At 46.5% G+C, this 14,604-nt stretch overlaps 1 protein-coding gene across 1 annotated transcript; it reads right to left on the bottom strand.

Annotated features, from left to right (window-relative positions):
• Window positions 1-5,082: 5,082 nt before the first annotated feature.
• LOC122384726 (ligand-gated ion channel 50-like) lies at window positions 5,083-6,913 on the bottom strand. The gene has a single exon (XM_043372413.1). The coding sequence runs from the start codon at window positions 6,592-6,594 to the stop codon at window positions 5,125-5,127; it is 1,470 nt and encodes a 489-aa protein (XP_043228348.1). The 5' UTR covers window positions 6,595-6,913; the 3' UTR covers window positions 5,083-5,124.
• Window positions 6,914-14,604: the final 7,691 nt, after the last annotated feature.

Below are 14,604 nucleotides of genomic sequence, written 5' to 3'. Positions count from 1 at the left end.
CAACCGGGTAGGCACATATCCCCGAAAATCAAAACTGATATTCGCAGCCTGTGACATATGTTTTATAGGTAATTTGGGGCGTAGAACACGATGGTGACATTAATTTTATCATATGTGTACGTGTTTGGCTCAAAAACTTCAATTTAACAAATTCATGTATCATGGTCGTGAAGTAGTCACGAAAAATTGCCAAGATTCAGTTCAAGATTTTGGAAAATGCGGAACGATAATCAATAATCGAAGATAGCTATTTGATTCATCATGGTATTGGCAGTCTAATGGCGTTTACGGCATGTCTGTATGTCTATTCTGTGATTTTATATGATTTTTTGAACATATGCCGTTTTTGGTCGAAAACTCAGAAATCATGACGTCACTAAAACCTCGATATCTCAAAAATTTTCCGACCGATTTTTTTGAAACTTTGTCACAATAAACTTCAATCAATTCCCTACAGGTACCCAAAATTTGGCGTGCCTGCGGCGCGCCGTTTTTATGCTATGGCCCGGCAAAAAAAGTGGGGGCGTTTAACGCCCCCCCCCCCCAGCAACTCGCGGGTTAAGGGCCGATTAAGGGGTAAGGGGTAAGTTGCACACATCTGGAACCCGAGGCTGCGGCTAGATATTGACCGGGGGAATCGATTGCAACCCTTATTTTGGCGATCAGACGAACCCTTGAGGCACTTTTGACGCGCCCCTTCCTTTAAGGGCCGATTAAGGGGTAAGGGGTAAGTCGCACACATCTGGAACCCGAGGCTGCGGCTAGATATTGACCCGAGGAATCGATTGCGACCCTTGTTTTGGCGATCAGACGAACCCTTGAGGCACTTTTGACGCGCCCCTTCCTTTAAGGGCCGATTAAGGGGTAAGGGGTAAGTTGCACACCTCTGGAACCCGAGGCTGCGGCTAGATATTGACCCGGGGAATCGATTGCGACCCTTATTTTGGCGATCAGACGAACCCTTGAGGCACTTTTGACGCGCCCCTTCCTTTAAGGGCCGATTAAGGGGTAAGGGGTAAGTTGCACACATCTGGAACCCGAGGCTGCGGCTAGATATTGACCCGAGGAATCGATTGCGACCCTTATTTTGGCGATCAGACGAACCCTTGAGGCACTTTTGACGCGCCCCTTCCTTTAAGGGCCGATTAAGGGGTGAGGGGTAAGTTGCACACATCTGGAACCCGAGGCTGCGGCTAGATATTGACCCGAGGAATCGATTGCGACCCTTATTTTGGCGATCAGACGAACCCTTGAGGCACTTTTGACGCGCCCCTTCCTTTAAGGGCCGATTAAGGGGTAAGGGGTAAGTTGGACACATCTGGAACTCGAGGCTGCGGCTAGATATTGACCGGGGGAATCGATTGCGACCCTTATTTTGGCGATCAGACGAACCCTTGAGGCACTTTTGACGCGCCCCTTCATTTAAGGGCCGATTAAGGGGTAAGGGGTAAGTTGCACACATCTGGAACCGAGGCTGCGGCTAGATATTGACCCGAGGAATCGATTGCGACCCTTATTTTGGCGATCAGACGAACCCTTGAGGCACTTTTGACGCGCCCCTTCCTTTAAGGGCCGATTAAGGGGTAAGGGGTAAGTTGCACACATCTGGAACCCGAGGCTGCGGCTAGATATTGACCGGGGGAATCGATTGCGACCCTTATTTTGGCGATCAGACGAACCCTTGAGGCACTTTTGACGCGCCCCTTCCTTTAAGGGCCGATTAAGGGGTAAGGGGTAAGTTGCACACATCTGGAACCCGAGGCTGCGGCTAGATATTGACCCGAGGAATCGATTGCGACCCTTATTTTGGCGATCAGACAAACCCTTTAGGCACTTTTGACGCGCCCCTTCCTTTAAGGGCCGATTAAGGGGTAAGGGGTAAGTTGCACACATCTGGAACCCGAGGCTGCGGCTAGATATTGACCCGAGGAATCCATTGCGACCCTTATTTTGGCGATCAGACGAACCCTTGAGGCACTTTTGACGCGCCCCTTCCTTTAAGGGCCGATTAAGGGGTAAGGGGTAAGTTGCACACATCTGGAACCCGAGGCTGCGGCTAGATATTGCCCCGAGGAATCGATTGCGACCCTTATTCTGGCGATCAGACGAACCCTTGAGGCACTTTTGACGCGCCCCTTCCTTTAAGGGCCGATTAAGGGGTAAGGGGTAAGTTGCACACATTGTGAACCCGAGGCTGCGGCTAGATATTGACCCGAGGAATCGATTGCGACCCTTATTTTGGCGATCAGACGAACCCTTGAGGCACTTTTGACGCGCCTCTTCCTTTAAGGGCCGATTAAGGGGTAAGGGGTAAGTTGCACACACCTGGAACCCGAGGCTGCGGCTAGATATTGACCCGAGGAATCGATTGCGACCCTTATTTTGGCGATCAGACGAACCCTTGAGGCACTTTTGACGCGCCCCTTCCTTTAAGTGCCGATTAAGGGGTAAGGGGTAAGTTGCACACATCTGGAACCCGAGGCTGCGGCTAGATATTGACCCGAGGAATCGATTGTGACCCTTATTTTGGCGATCAGACGAACCCTTGAGGCACTTTTGACGCGCCCCTTCCTTTAAGGGCCGATTAAGGGGTAAGGGGTAAGTTGCACACATCTGGAACCCGAGGCTGCGGCTAGATATTGACCCGAGGAATCGATTGCGACCCTTATTTTGGCGATCAGACGAACCCTTGAGGCACTTTTGACGCGCCCCTTCCTTTAAGGGCCGATTAAGGGGTAAGGGGTAAGTTGCACACATCTGGAACCCGAGGCTGCGGCTAGATATTGACCCGAGGAATCGATTGCGACCCTTATTTTGGCGATCAGACGAACCCTTGAGGCACTTTTGACGCGCCCCTTCCTTTAAGGGCCGATTAAGGGGTAAGGGGTAAGAGCTAGGGCCAAATAAAGGTCATATTCTTGCTCCCCGTCCCCCAATTGACCTCATATGAGTTTTTTAAGCGATTCTGAATCCGACGCTGTATTCGTTGCTGTTGCTGACGCTAACTTCACGGACATGACTTCTCGGGTAAAAAATATCCATTTCATGTCTACACCGACGCGAGCTGACGAGCACTGAGAGCGGCGCTGTATAAGGATTTTGAGGATGGCTCTCACCCTATAGCTTACGCTAGCCGAGTGTTGACGCCGCCCGAGCTACCGCAGCCTATATACTGGTAAAAGAGAGCCTGGTGGTCGTCTTTGCTCTTCGAGAAGTTCTTTTACTACCTTGACGGTCGGCATTTCATACTGACCACAGACAACAGCGCTCTCGGATACCTACTCCAGGCCACAACGGAACCCAAATGCTCCTCACGACTTGTGAGGGATGCATTGAGGCTGCTCGTGCTCGATTCCGAGTTCGAGGTGCGGCATCGCCCGGGGCCCGAAATACCTCACGTGGATGGACTGAGCCGTTTCTCTTGGAGGGCAATGAAAGAAGGGCAAAGCCAAAAAGTGACCGTGGTCATCGACCTCGTCTCGTGCATTCGGTCGGTTTGTGCCGTCATTGAGATCGGAATCAAACCGCCGCGCTGAGTGCCCAGGAGCTGCGAGCAGAGCAGCTCAAGGATGAGCAGTTGGAGCCGATTATACGATTTAATGCTTACTAGTTACTAATGTGTCACATGCATAGGCAGAAGGATGTGGGCACGCGTTTCATGATCGAAGAATATGCCTACTACCGCGTAACTTCTTCGTTTTTTTTTTCCAATCAAAGGGACCCTCCCACCTTAACATTAGTTTTGAGTTGAGATAGCCAAGTTTGCGGCCAGGCTCAGAAACCACCATTTATCCTGGTCGCAACCCCCGCAGCTTTATGGTGTTCAAAAAATTTCTTCCCTTTACTTGCAGGGTGGGACCAGCGTGGTCCCTATCTCTTAACCATTACGGGAATCTGATGACGTCATCAGGCTTTCGAACGTCCGTTAAATGTTTGACTAAAACGTTTTGTAGCACGCGGTGGTATATGCTGCTTTGCGCGCAACAAATGCCGCACTTTCAAATAAAGTCGCTAGGAACAGCGGAGATCCCAAAAAGTAAACAAAAGTAAAAGTCTAATATCTTGAAAACCGGTGAATATTTTTCGATGAAATTTGGTAGATATTCGTTTTTGCTCTTTCTGAACCGAGCGACATCACTTTCATGCCAATCCATTAACTTTTTTGAAGGTGGGAGGGTCCCTTTAAATATTAATTATTCTCCCTCGTTTTTAAATTACAGTGGCCGAAATCCAACGAGGAACGCAGATTTGGCGGTATTGGCGACCAGACTCAAGCAAAGGTTTGTGACGACGCCCTGGAAAAGTGTCCCTAGAAGTTCTGAAACCGTGGTGACGCCGCTGACCTCAATGAACTCGAGAGGTCAACTTATAATTTCTCCTATTGCAGCCGTCCAGCAAAGACCGGACTGGACAAGACGTTCACAAGCAGACGTGTTCATGAACACGTAATGTCATCGGACGAGTTTCAATAAACAAAATAAACAAATGGCGAAGTTCGCAAACGTTCGTGACCTGTTCGTGAGCATGGTAAGGGGTGGGGGGGGGGAGGATATAAGGCCCTTAGCCGACAACCGTTTCAATGACAGGGCGGGGGATAAATCGATAAATAAATTTAATAAACAATGACCCGGGGGCTCTTTGTTTATTAATTATGGCGTTCAGCTGATGAAGGGGCAAATAATTTCCGGACACCCTGTACACCCTGTACTAATGAAAATGTAGATATTTTGAAATCACCACGACAGTATCATTTTCGCCTCGATCAGCTCAGTAGTTGCTGAGTTATCAGATTGATGCAATAGACGAAACGTACATTAACCTCTCACGGTCACCGAGGTCACATGGCCTCGTTTCACGACCAGCTACTACCCATCGCTACCGTGTTGGCATGCCGTAAAACAAGGCCATGAAACGGCTGATGGAGACAGCATACTCATATTGCGACTTTGAGGGCACCCGGGCCCGGAGTCCGGACCATCTACTCCACCATCCGAACTAAGTAAAAACAAACAAACAAATAAGCAAGCAAACAAACAAACAAACAAACAAACAAACAAACAAACAAACAAACAAACAAACAAGTAGCTTTTGAATAACTTTATAGTTCCATCGCATACAGCCAACTCACGGTACGCACAAAACATAATAGCCCAGCAGGAACACCAAGTACCACATGAGGCAGATGTACTGTGACCACTCCTGATAGGACACCAGCAGTCGCAGGAACCTGTAGTAGCGGGGCGAGGCCCGGTAGTTTCGCAGCGTGCCGCCGGTCCCCTTTGCTGCACTTTGTTCTGGAGCCTTCTGAGCCTGACTGATGTGCGTCAGCCTGCGGATGTCGCGTGCAGTCTCGTCGAAACCACGCCCCTCGTCCCGGGTGCGCACCAGACGTACTTCCTTCCCGAGCCAATGAGAAGTGTCCGTCACAAGTCCCCACACGTATCGTGTGCCGCTCTCTAAGGGGTTTCGCTTGATGTTACCAGCCATGTAAAGCAGCCGGGTGTCTATCATGGCATCCAGCGTGCAGACAAACTGGAAGAGTATGGAGAAGTAGCACCAGATGTCCATCACCTTGACGTATCCGCCATGTGGGCTGTTTCGGGTGTACACCGACAGCATTGAGACCAGTGACAAAGTTGTCGAGCAGTTGATGATGCATCGGCCTTGCGAGACTTCCTTCGGCAAAAAGAATGCCAGCCATGCAATGACGAAGTGCAGCATGCTGGGCACGTATATAAGAAGCACATATTTAATGCGAATACGGCGAAAAATGAACGTTGCCTTTAGCTGAGGAAAAACATAGCCGCCGTACTCAATCACTGATGGATGTTGCTGCACTACGTCAACATCATAACCTTCCAACCTGAACTCTGAAAGCTTTTGCAGCCCATTCGGCAGCCATACAATAGCGATTCTCTTGTGGAAACTTCCATAACTTTCAATTGTAAAATTGCATATTTGCTCATCGAAGGGATAGTATTGAAAGTCCATAGGACACATCAATATCATATGCATTGTTACGAGATTATCGATCATCTTGTTGTCGTGCAAGACAAGGGCTTCAGATGATTTGATTACGCTTGAAATGCGAGATCCGAGACAGCCTCTTATATAAAAGTCCGGTGACCAAATGATGGCACGATAGTGATGAAGTGGTTCTAAATAAATCACAGAACGTAGCTGATCGGCAGAGACGCACTCCGAATTCATAAAAGATGGCAAAATGATTCGATTGTCTATCCACTGCTCCATATAGGCTATTTCCATAGAAATAAGGTTTTCGGCGATATTGATGTCCTTTAAATCGATCAGCTTGAGTCCGATGGCGATTGGATAGGCACAGGAGTGAGGTAATTTATCTCCTATTCCCTCGTTGGGATCTAGATTGCTGATGCATTTTTCGACCTCTTTATAGTTGGGCCAGAACTTCGAGTCATAATCTTTGTCTATCAACTGGAAATCAAGTTCCGAATCAAAGCAGCTTGCATTCTTGTTTTGAGAAGAGGAGACGTTGGTTGCCTTGTCGCCAACAACAGCATCACCAAATACACCCACCAAAAATGGGATATACATCAAGATGTCAAGTATCATCATCTCTGATAACAGTTCATCAACGTTTTGCGTGAACTTCACACCATTATTTTATTCATGGTAAGATGATAACCACGGTGAAAGCGTCCATTTAAGCACTCAAGTTTAAACACTTTGTTTGAACCACACTCCTATTCCGCTTAAAATTATCTCGCCATATCAAAATTGTCGGCATACCATTTCAAAAAGAGACAGCAGTTGAAATATTTTGACTAATAGTTTATCAAAAGGTGTTACCAGATTAAGTACTAACGAGGAACAAATAATATATTAGCAGATGTTTACATATGACCATACCCTTGATCCCTTGATCAGCTTGATCATACCAGAAATATGATCAAAATAACACGACGACTTTTTCACGTGCACATAGTTCCATTGGACTGCAGAGGAAATGTCAGGGTTTAGCGTCCGTATTTTTCTTCTTCGTGAACAAATGTTTGTTTATTTATTTGATAGTTAACGAGGCTCTTCATTCAATGTCACATCATATGTTCACGAGCAATGCTCTGTTCACAAACAGTTCGTGAACGTCCATGAATGCTCATGAACGTTCATGAACACGTCACCATTTCTTATATCTTTCGCATTATTATTCTCAGTGACACGCACGGTTGAAAGCATGTTTTATTATTCTTGTGAAAATGCGCCAAGTGCCAACCGTTTCTAAAGCATACGGATTCGTGATTTATAATGTTACTGCCTTCTTGCAATGCTGAAGCTTAACCCTCGCCCGTAAACGGCGATCTGCCACCTTCGCCCATGCAGGGGGGGGGGGTTGGTGCGACCCCCCCTTTGGCGTTTGAAAACGGAGCGTCGTAGAGCTTAGCGGAAAAAACCAACGGATTGCTCTCAACGAGATCTCGCGATTGGTGGTATATTTTTTGGTCCTAGGTCAACATTTGACCTACTTTTGACCGGTCAAAGGTCAAATTTTCGGAAAAATAGACTTTTTTCAACTTTCCGCGGCGATTGCGGCAAAACGGTGGGAGATATCGACTTGAAACCTTCACTATCGTGTTCCTTGATCAATTCTCTATCGTTTGGTATGTATTTCGTTTCCCTAGCTCTAAAAATGGCGCGTTGGGAGCGCCGGAAGTCGGCAAGGTCACAGTCGGCGGCAGAAATTCGAAAAATCAAAATTTAAATTTTTGAAATCTGATTGTATTTTTGGATTTGGGAGGTCCATTTGCTCCCTATAGAAGCTAATATTGCTGCATATTTCCATTGAGGTGACAAGAATTAGCAAAATAGTGGTTCGGGCGCTTTTCAAAAATAGTACCGGACGCTGTTCCTCTTGTGACGTCATAGCTCCGTGACCTGACCTGACCCGGTCAAGTTTCTTATACCATATGATAGCCAATACTTGCCCCAACATGCATGGGAAGTTTCATCACGATCCATCAACCGATGTCCGTACCACCGGCAGGAAACCTCGGGCGTTGGCACTCAGTTTGTGAAAATCCGGCCGGAGGCTGTTCCCTTTGTGACGTCATAACTCCGTGACCTGACATGACCCGGTCAAATTTTTTTTTATCAAAAGATGCGCAAGGTTTGCCCCATAAGGTACCCAAAATTTGGCGGCGCTGCGCGCCGCCGTTTTTGCACTATTTCCGAAAAACCTCAGGGGGGGGTTGCACCAACCCCCCCCTACATGGGCGAGGGTTAAATTATGCATTTCAGACCTTATCGTCACGCAACTTGGAATTGGAACGCCCTTAAATGTACAATTAGTACAATGCAATACAATACAATGCAATGCAATTGCCGTTATATAAGACGTCACTTAGGTAGGTATTTCGGTGCATTAGGAGTTTTTCACCAATACCTACTTCCCGAACAAATTGAGCCAGCGAGTCGGTCGAGTCATCAATTGACTCAGAAAGAACTGCCACATCGAGTGATATGCAGCATAACACCCTCCAAGCAGTTTTGTGACCCGAGTGGCATTGACCTCACCTTGACCTGAGGTCGACATCCAAAAATGACCTAACCCAAACAAAAAGTATATTTTTGACGCGCCGGGCCCTGACGGGCACGATGGTGCCACAATCACGGATGTGCCACCATATGTGGCGAAATTATTTACCAAAAACCTAGCTTCTACTTTGAGGCGTCACCGGTTAGCCCAAGACCTTAAAATCGGATACCAGCCGCTTTATCTCGTAACGAAGCACACGCCCGATTTTTCCGCAAGGTTCTAGCTCAATTAGGAGCGAAACGGCTAAGGAAGGGTCTCTTTACCGTGCTCGCGAGCAGTTCATGAACGTTCGCGAACTGTTCGCTGTTTTATTAAGAATTAAATGATGTCATATGTTCGCGAACAGAATTATTTGTAAACAGTTTGTTTGTGTTTGTTTCTTTGAAAAAAAATTAACCAAACGCCAAACCCTGGTCAATGCATTCGGGCACATGTCACATCATCTCATGCCTACAGATTATTGCAGATTCGGTCTGCGGGTAAACAAACCCTTACCCAGTAGACCAAAAAATGAATTGTGGATGACACTATAAAGTGTTAGGGCTTCGGCTAGGTAAGTTCATATTATGGTGAAGTTAGATAAATATAGTAGTCTGATGCTCATGAGTAAGCTATATGAAATATATATTTTAGAGAAGAGTTGTATAATATTTCGAGCACGGCTCGTCTTCAGATACATAGGCCGAATGACACATAAAAACACGACAAGAAACGACGTCGACATAGGATAGAAAACAACAATCAAACGCGTGGGAACGTGATAAGATACTATAACAGGCGTGACAAAATATCTCGGAGCTTTACATCAGGAAAGATGGTGATAAATGTGCAGTAATTTTAAAAATAAAAATTCAGCACAATCATACATATTGTGTTGAATTATACAATCATACAAATATACAATTATTCATCCTATACACGTACACACTAACTGTCTAGTCTACACCACATTATTAAATAATTGTATATTTGTATGATTGTATAATTCAACACAATATGTATGATTGTGCTGAATTTTTATTTTTTAAAATTACTGCACATTTATCACCATCTTTCCTGATGTAAAGCTCCGAGATATTTTGTCACGCCTGTTATAGTATTTTATCACGTTCCCACGCGTTTGATTGTTGTTTTCTATCCTATGTCGACGTCGTTTCTTGTCGTCTTTTTATGTGTCATTCGGCCTATGTATCTGAAGACGAGCCGTGCTCGAAATATTATACAACTCTTCTCTAAAATATATATTTCATATGGCTTACTCATGAGCATCAGACTACTATATTTATCTAACTTCACCATAATCTTAATCATGCTCAGTTACAGCATTCAATTCCTTAAAATAAGTTCATATTTCAAAATAAGCGGAAAAGTCGAGATCGTCGCATAGGCGGCGGAACGAGGGGAAGGGCACCGGGGCATCGTGCCCCCCTTGATTTTGCCATTTTAACATTAGTCCTATGGGCGTTGCATGGAAAGAATGGGACCAAAAGTCGGCAGTGCCCCCCCCCCCCCTAATTGAAGATGTTCCGCCGCCGCTACTGGATCGTCGACCAAAAAGCTCAACTTCATCTGTGGTAGCAACTAACAGTAAAATATAGGTATGAGCGGCCCGACGCGGTCCGGCCCAGTGACGCTTTTGTATACAGTCTTATATTTCGACAATCGCTCGACCGATCGGTAAGCTGTCTTCTGCATCAGATAGGTCCATTGAACTCAACTACTTCCCAATGCCGATGCATATCAGGGACCAGCAGGCACGTCAAACATGACAACTGCCAAACCGAGGGTGTAAAAATTGTTGCGCTTACGTAACGCTTTGATATAGTCCGATTCACTTGCAGTCTCTTTGTAGGGTAGCCTCATACTTTCCATCAAGTATCGGCTACTCTCGATGCATGCGGGGGACCATCGCCGCACATTACTGGCAAGACCATTGTTTAGGTATTGATGGAGACAAGAAGTAAAATACGGAACAAATAGGCATAGCCTGAGCGCGTTTCGGTTATTAAATCGTCATCAGCATGATATCGGTAAAAAGAAAACAAGATATGTCTTGTTTTCTTTGTACCGATATCATGCTGATGCCGATTTAACCCGCGCCCCGTTGGGCTCTGCCGAGCAACGCGCCCCGTTGGGGAGATCTCGAGAACCACGCAACCTAGCGACAAGCGGCAAACGGTGTTGGATAGCCCTATCAGGGAACTACCTTGTGACCCAATTTTATTGACCTAGGTCAAACCGATGACGTCACAGGTCAGGTCAAAGGTCGAATTTTCACCGTTTACAGACATTTCAAGAAATGCGTTGTAAAATCGAGTAAAATGCATTTCATTGAAAATCATCGATGGGGAAATGTTCTTCAAACACATATTTTGCTATTTGAGGTCACTGATACCAGGTCAGGTCACAGAGGTCAGGTCACTGGGGGGTCACAATATGAAAGTGTCGTGTGATACATGTTTTATGGTCCATTTTACATGACAAATGCGATTATGTGGATCAGGCAGACTTTTGGGCCAGCTTAGGTCACGTTTTGGTCAAGGTCAGGTCAAGGTCAGGTCAAGGTCAGGTCAAGGTCAGGTCAAATTAGGTTAAATTTCAAAGTTGATATTTTTGCATAAAATGGGTATCGATTCGATGCAGCTCATCACGGGGAGTTCAATGGTGGTCTTTGTTTTGCCCTACGTGGTCTATACTCGCTAAAAATTAAGTTAAAAAAATTTAACGTCATCATTTTTTGAACAGTTTTTTCGCTATAACTTGGCCAAAAAACGAGATATCGATCTGAAATTTGGTATGTATATAGAAGAGTACAGGCACTATCATATATATTCCGTTTTTTCGAAATTCGGAAGATTTTTTGGATTTTTTTTTAGTTTTTCTAAAAAAAATCAATTTTTTGAAATTTTGGGGGTCAAAACCCCAAAATTTTGAAAATCCGAGATAACAGTTTTGTAGCGCTGCTTTTTGTCTACTAGACCATATAAAGAACTTTGAAATTGCTTTGTAACTGTAGATTTGGTGAGCGTTTCAAGATTGCACGTTTTTTTTGCTCATTTTTGCTCGAACATTACCTCAGTTTGACCTCAATAACTCCTGACCTAAGGTGATCTATGACTTGAAATTCGGTGTGAAGGTGTCAAATTGATGCCCGGGAAGGTACTCAAAATTTGGCGGCGCTGCGCGCCGCCGTTTTCTTGCTATTCAGGAAAAACCACAGGGGGGCCAAATTGCCCCCCCCAACGGGGCGAGGGTTAATAATCGAAACGCATACATGCTATATTTGTTCCGTACATTACTACTGGCAAGACCATTGGCAAGATTACAGAGCTTGTTACCTGTTGACCTTGTATTAACACGATATTAACATGTTTTTAACACGAGCTATTTTTTTTCCTGCACGGGTAGAAAATTGGGCTACCTAACCAAAGATCTCGCTCTTTGGCTTGTCTTAACCCGCGCACCGACGGGGGTCTGCGCCAACTTCGCACCGACGGGGGGGGGGGACGGATGACCGCCCCCCCCCTGAGATCTCGAGAACGAAGCAAGATAGCGACAAACGGTAAACGGCATCGGATACGCACGGCCAAGATCTACAATTTTTACTAAGGTCATTTTCAGGTCAGGTCAAAGATGACGTCACAGGGGTCGAAAAAGTCAAAATGGCGGCGCTAGATATGGAGAGAGTTTTTCTCGAATAACTTTCGAATTAGTCAAGATAGGAACAAACTAAGGGCATCATCGTGATCCTCTCGTCAATCCGCATCGAATGATATATATGTTGACCTCGAAAGGTCAAGGTCAAAGGTTGACCTCAGGTCACGTGACCTCGAGGTCATCATGTATATCATTCGATGCGTCTTGACGAGCTGAACACAATGAGACCATCCACGCGTCTGTATCTTGTTCCTGTACGGAGTTATTGGCCAAAAACCTTTGGTGACCTTTGATGACGTCACATGACCTCACAGCTGCCCAACAGCAAAACAGACCTCAAGGTAGTGAAGGTTGATCGTATATGAAGTCATGTATGGTATATGGGGCCATTCCGACCCGTTTTAGTGGTAAAAACAGGGAGTTGATTTTTCCCCCATTGACTTATAATGGGGAGATCGCGAAATTGACCTGACCTTAGGTCACCGATATCAAAATTCCGAGATATACAAATTGTAGCTACTAATGACCTTATAATATCCTGCGACTTTCAAAGGCCTCCGACATCTACTGTAGCTCTGGCACGGTAACAAAGTTGCAAAAAAGTGACTTGAGGTTGGGTCATTCAAAGTGACCTGGTGACCTGACCTTAAAAGGTAGGAGGTTCAAACTTGCACACCATGTTTAAAATTGATGAGGTTATAGTCATACCAAATTTCGCGGCGCGTGATTTTCCCGCTATTCGCGAAAAACCTCAGGGGGGGCGGATATCCGCCCCCCCCCCCCCCCGTCGGTGCGCGGGTTTCATGGCAAAAGCGATAAAGTCTTAGCCAGGAGCCTGCTCCTTTTGGAGCCATGGAACGCGCGCGCTTTCCTCCGATATTGTAACTCTACTGGTTGACGAGTTGTGCGTCGTCCTGTCCAAAAATATAGCCAGGAAAATTCGGCGTTTGATGACCTTCAAGCACCCTGACGTTGGAATCCCGCTGCATCTCGCGGTATTGAGCCGCGTCCAATGCGTGCCGCACCGCAGCGCGTAGTGATGTCCACCGTACTAAGCCGACATACCGTGCCGCAAGGCAGCGTACCGTATGAAACACGCACCCGTGTGGGGCAGGTCTGAAACCATCAACTCGGGCGTCGGTTAGCATTTGAGCTAAAGGTGCCCGTCATAATAAATCATGTGGTAGCCCGAACATAAACGATGAATAAATGGGCCTTGAATAAATGACTCGATTGTATAGTCTCGGTTTGGTCACGGTCTCGAACCAATGCCGAGCTGAACCATTACAGCCTTCATGAAGTATCCATTATTTGCTAAATCTGAGGTCTTAGCTGCATACCCTTTTCAAACACATGATACATCATAATGGACGAAACCAGCTCACCCCAACGAGAGCAGGAATTCATTTTAAAAGTATCCGGACAGGGCCCGGATACAACTCAGCACGACAGTTCTGGATCAGAAGTAGCTGAGGAGCCGCCCACTGACCAGGAAACGGACGGTAAAACCAGTTCCGAAGATATCCGAGACGTGGAGAGGTGCACTGAGCCTGTCGCTGCCTCGGGAGTGTCCGGCGGTGCCGGGCCCTCCACTAGACCGACAGGTCGGCAGCCAAGAGCCGAGGCCGCTCCCGCGGCGCACTCAATCACCGCCTCGCAGCGACTGCGCCAGAAGCGCCTCCGCTGGGGCGCGGCGCTGAAGCGCGACATGGCGTTGCTGCTGTCGCAGCAGCCGACAGCGGCGCAGGCCGTGCGCTGCCACCTGTTCCTGGAGGTGCTGCCCACGTGCGAGGAGCCGCAGGACCCCATGTCGCCCGGCGATCGAAACAGGATCGAAAACCTGCTCCACGACAATGTGATGATCTACAGGGAGAACTAAATTTAATACCTACTGGCATAAAACGGTAACACTAGTGAAGCAGGCCTGCCACAACAAAACACATTTAAGGAGATAATTTACCCCATTAACAATGTCAACCTTTTTGTAAAAAAATGCGGTTTGGAAGACATCAAAAAGTTCAGAAAGTATGGCGCCAAGAACTACGTAAAATGCACAGTCAGTACCAAGGGAAGCTCCGCTCCTTCTTCATCCAGTTCATCCAGTGTGCTCTTAGTTTCTTCGATCAAAGGAAAAGGGTCGCTTCGTCAAAGTCGCCATCACCCATTAGAAATTCAGGCAGTCGAGCTGAACATTTCGAGAAAAAAAAAATGCATGCACTATACTCGTATTCATATTTCTAGCCCAGTCGACAGTGCACCGTTCGGAGCTCCCATCGTACAGTGTTCGGAGTCCAACGCTCTAACCGTGTGGCACCGATAAGGTCAAAGGAGATGACCCCGTTACAAGTTAAATGAACTCGGCTCGCGTAAAAGAC

Source organism: Amphibalanus amphitrite, unplaced genomic scaffold, assembly GCF_019059575.1.
Source record: "Amphibalanus amphitrite isolate SeventyFive unplaced genomic scaffold, NRLGWU_Aamphi_draft 000014F_arrow, whole genome shotgun sequence".
NCBI lineage: Eukaryota > Metazoa > Arthropoda > Thecostraca > Balanomorpha > Balanidae > Amphibalanus > Amphibalanus amphitrite.
This window is presented reverse-complemented; position numbering and strand designations above follow the sequence as displayed.

Excerpts from the sequence above, each read along its gene's own strand:
- LOC122384726 (XM_043372413.1), bottom strand. The coding sequence starts at position 6,594 with ATGATGATACTTGACATCTTGATGTATATCCCATTTTTGGTGGGTGTA.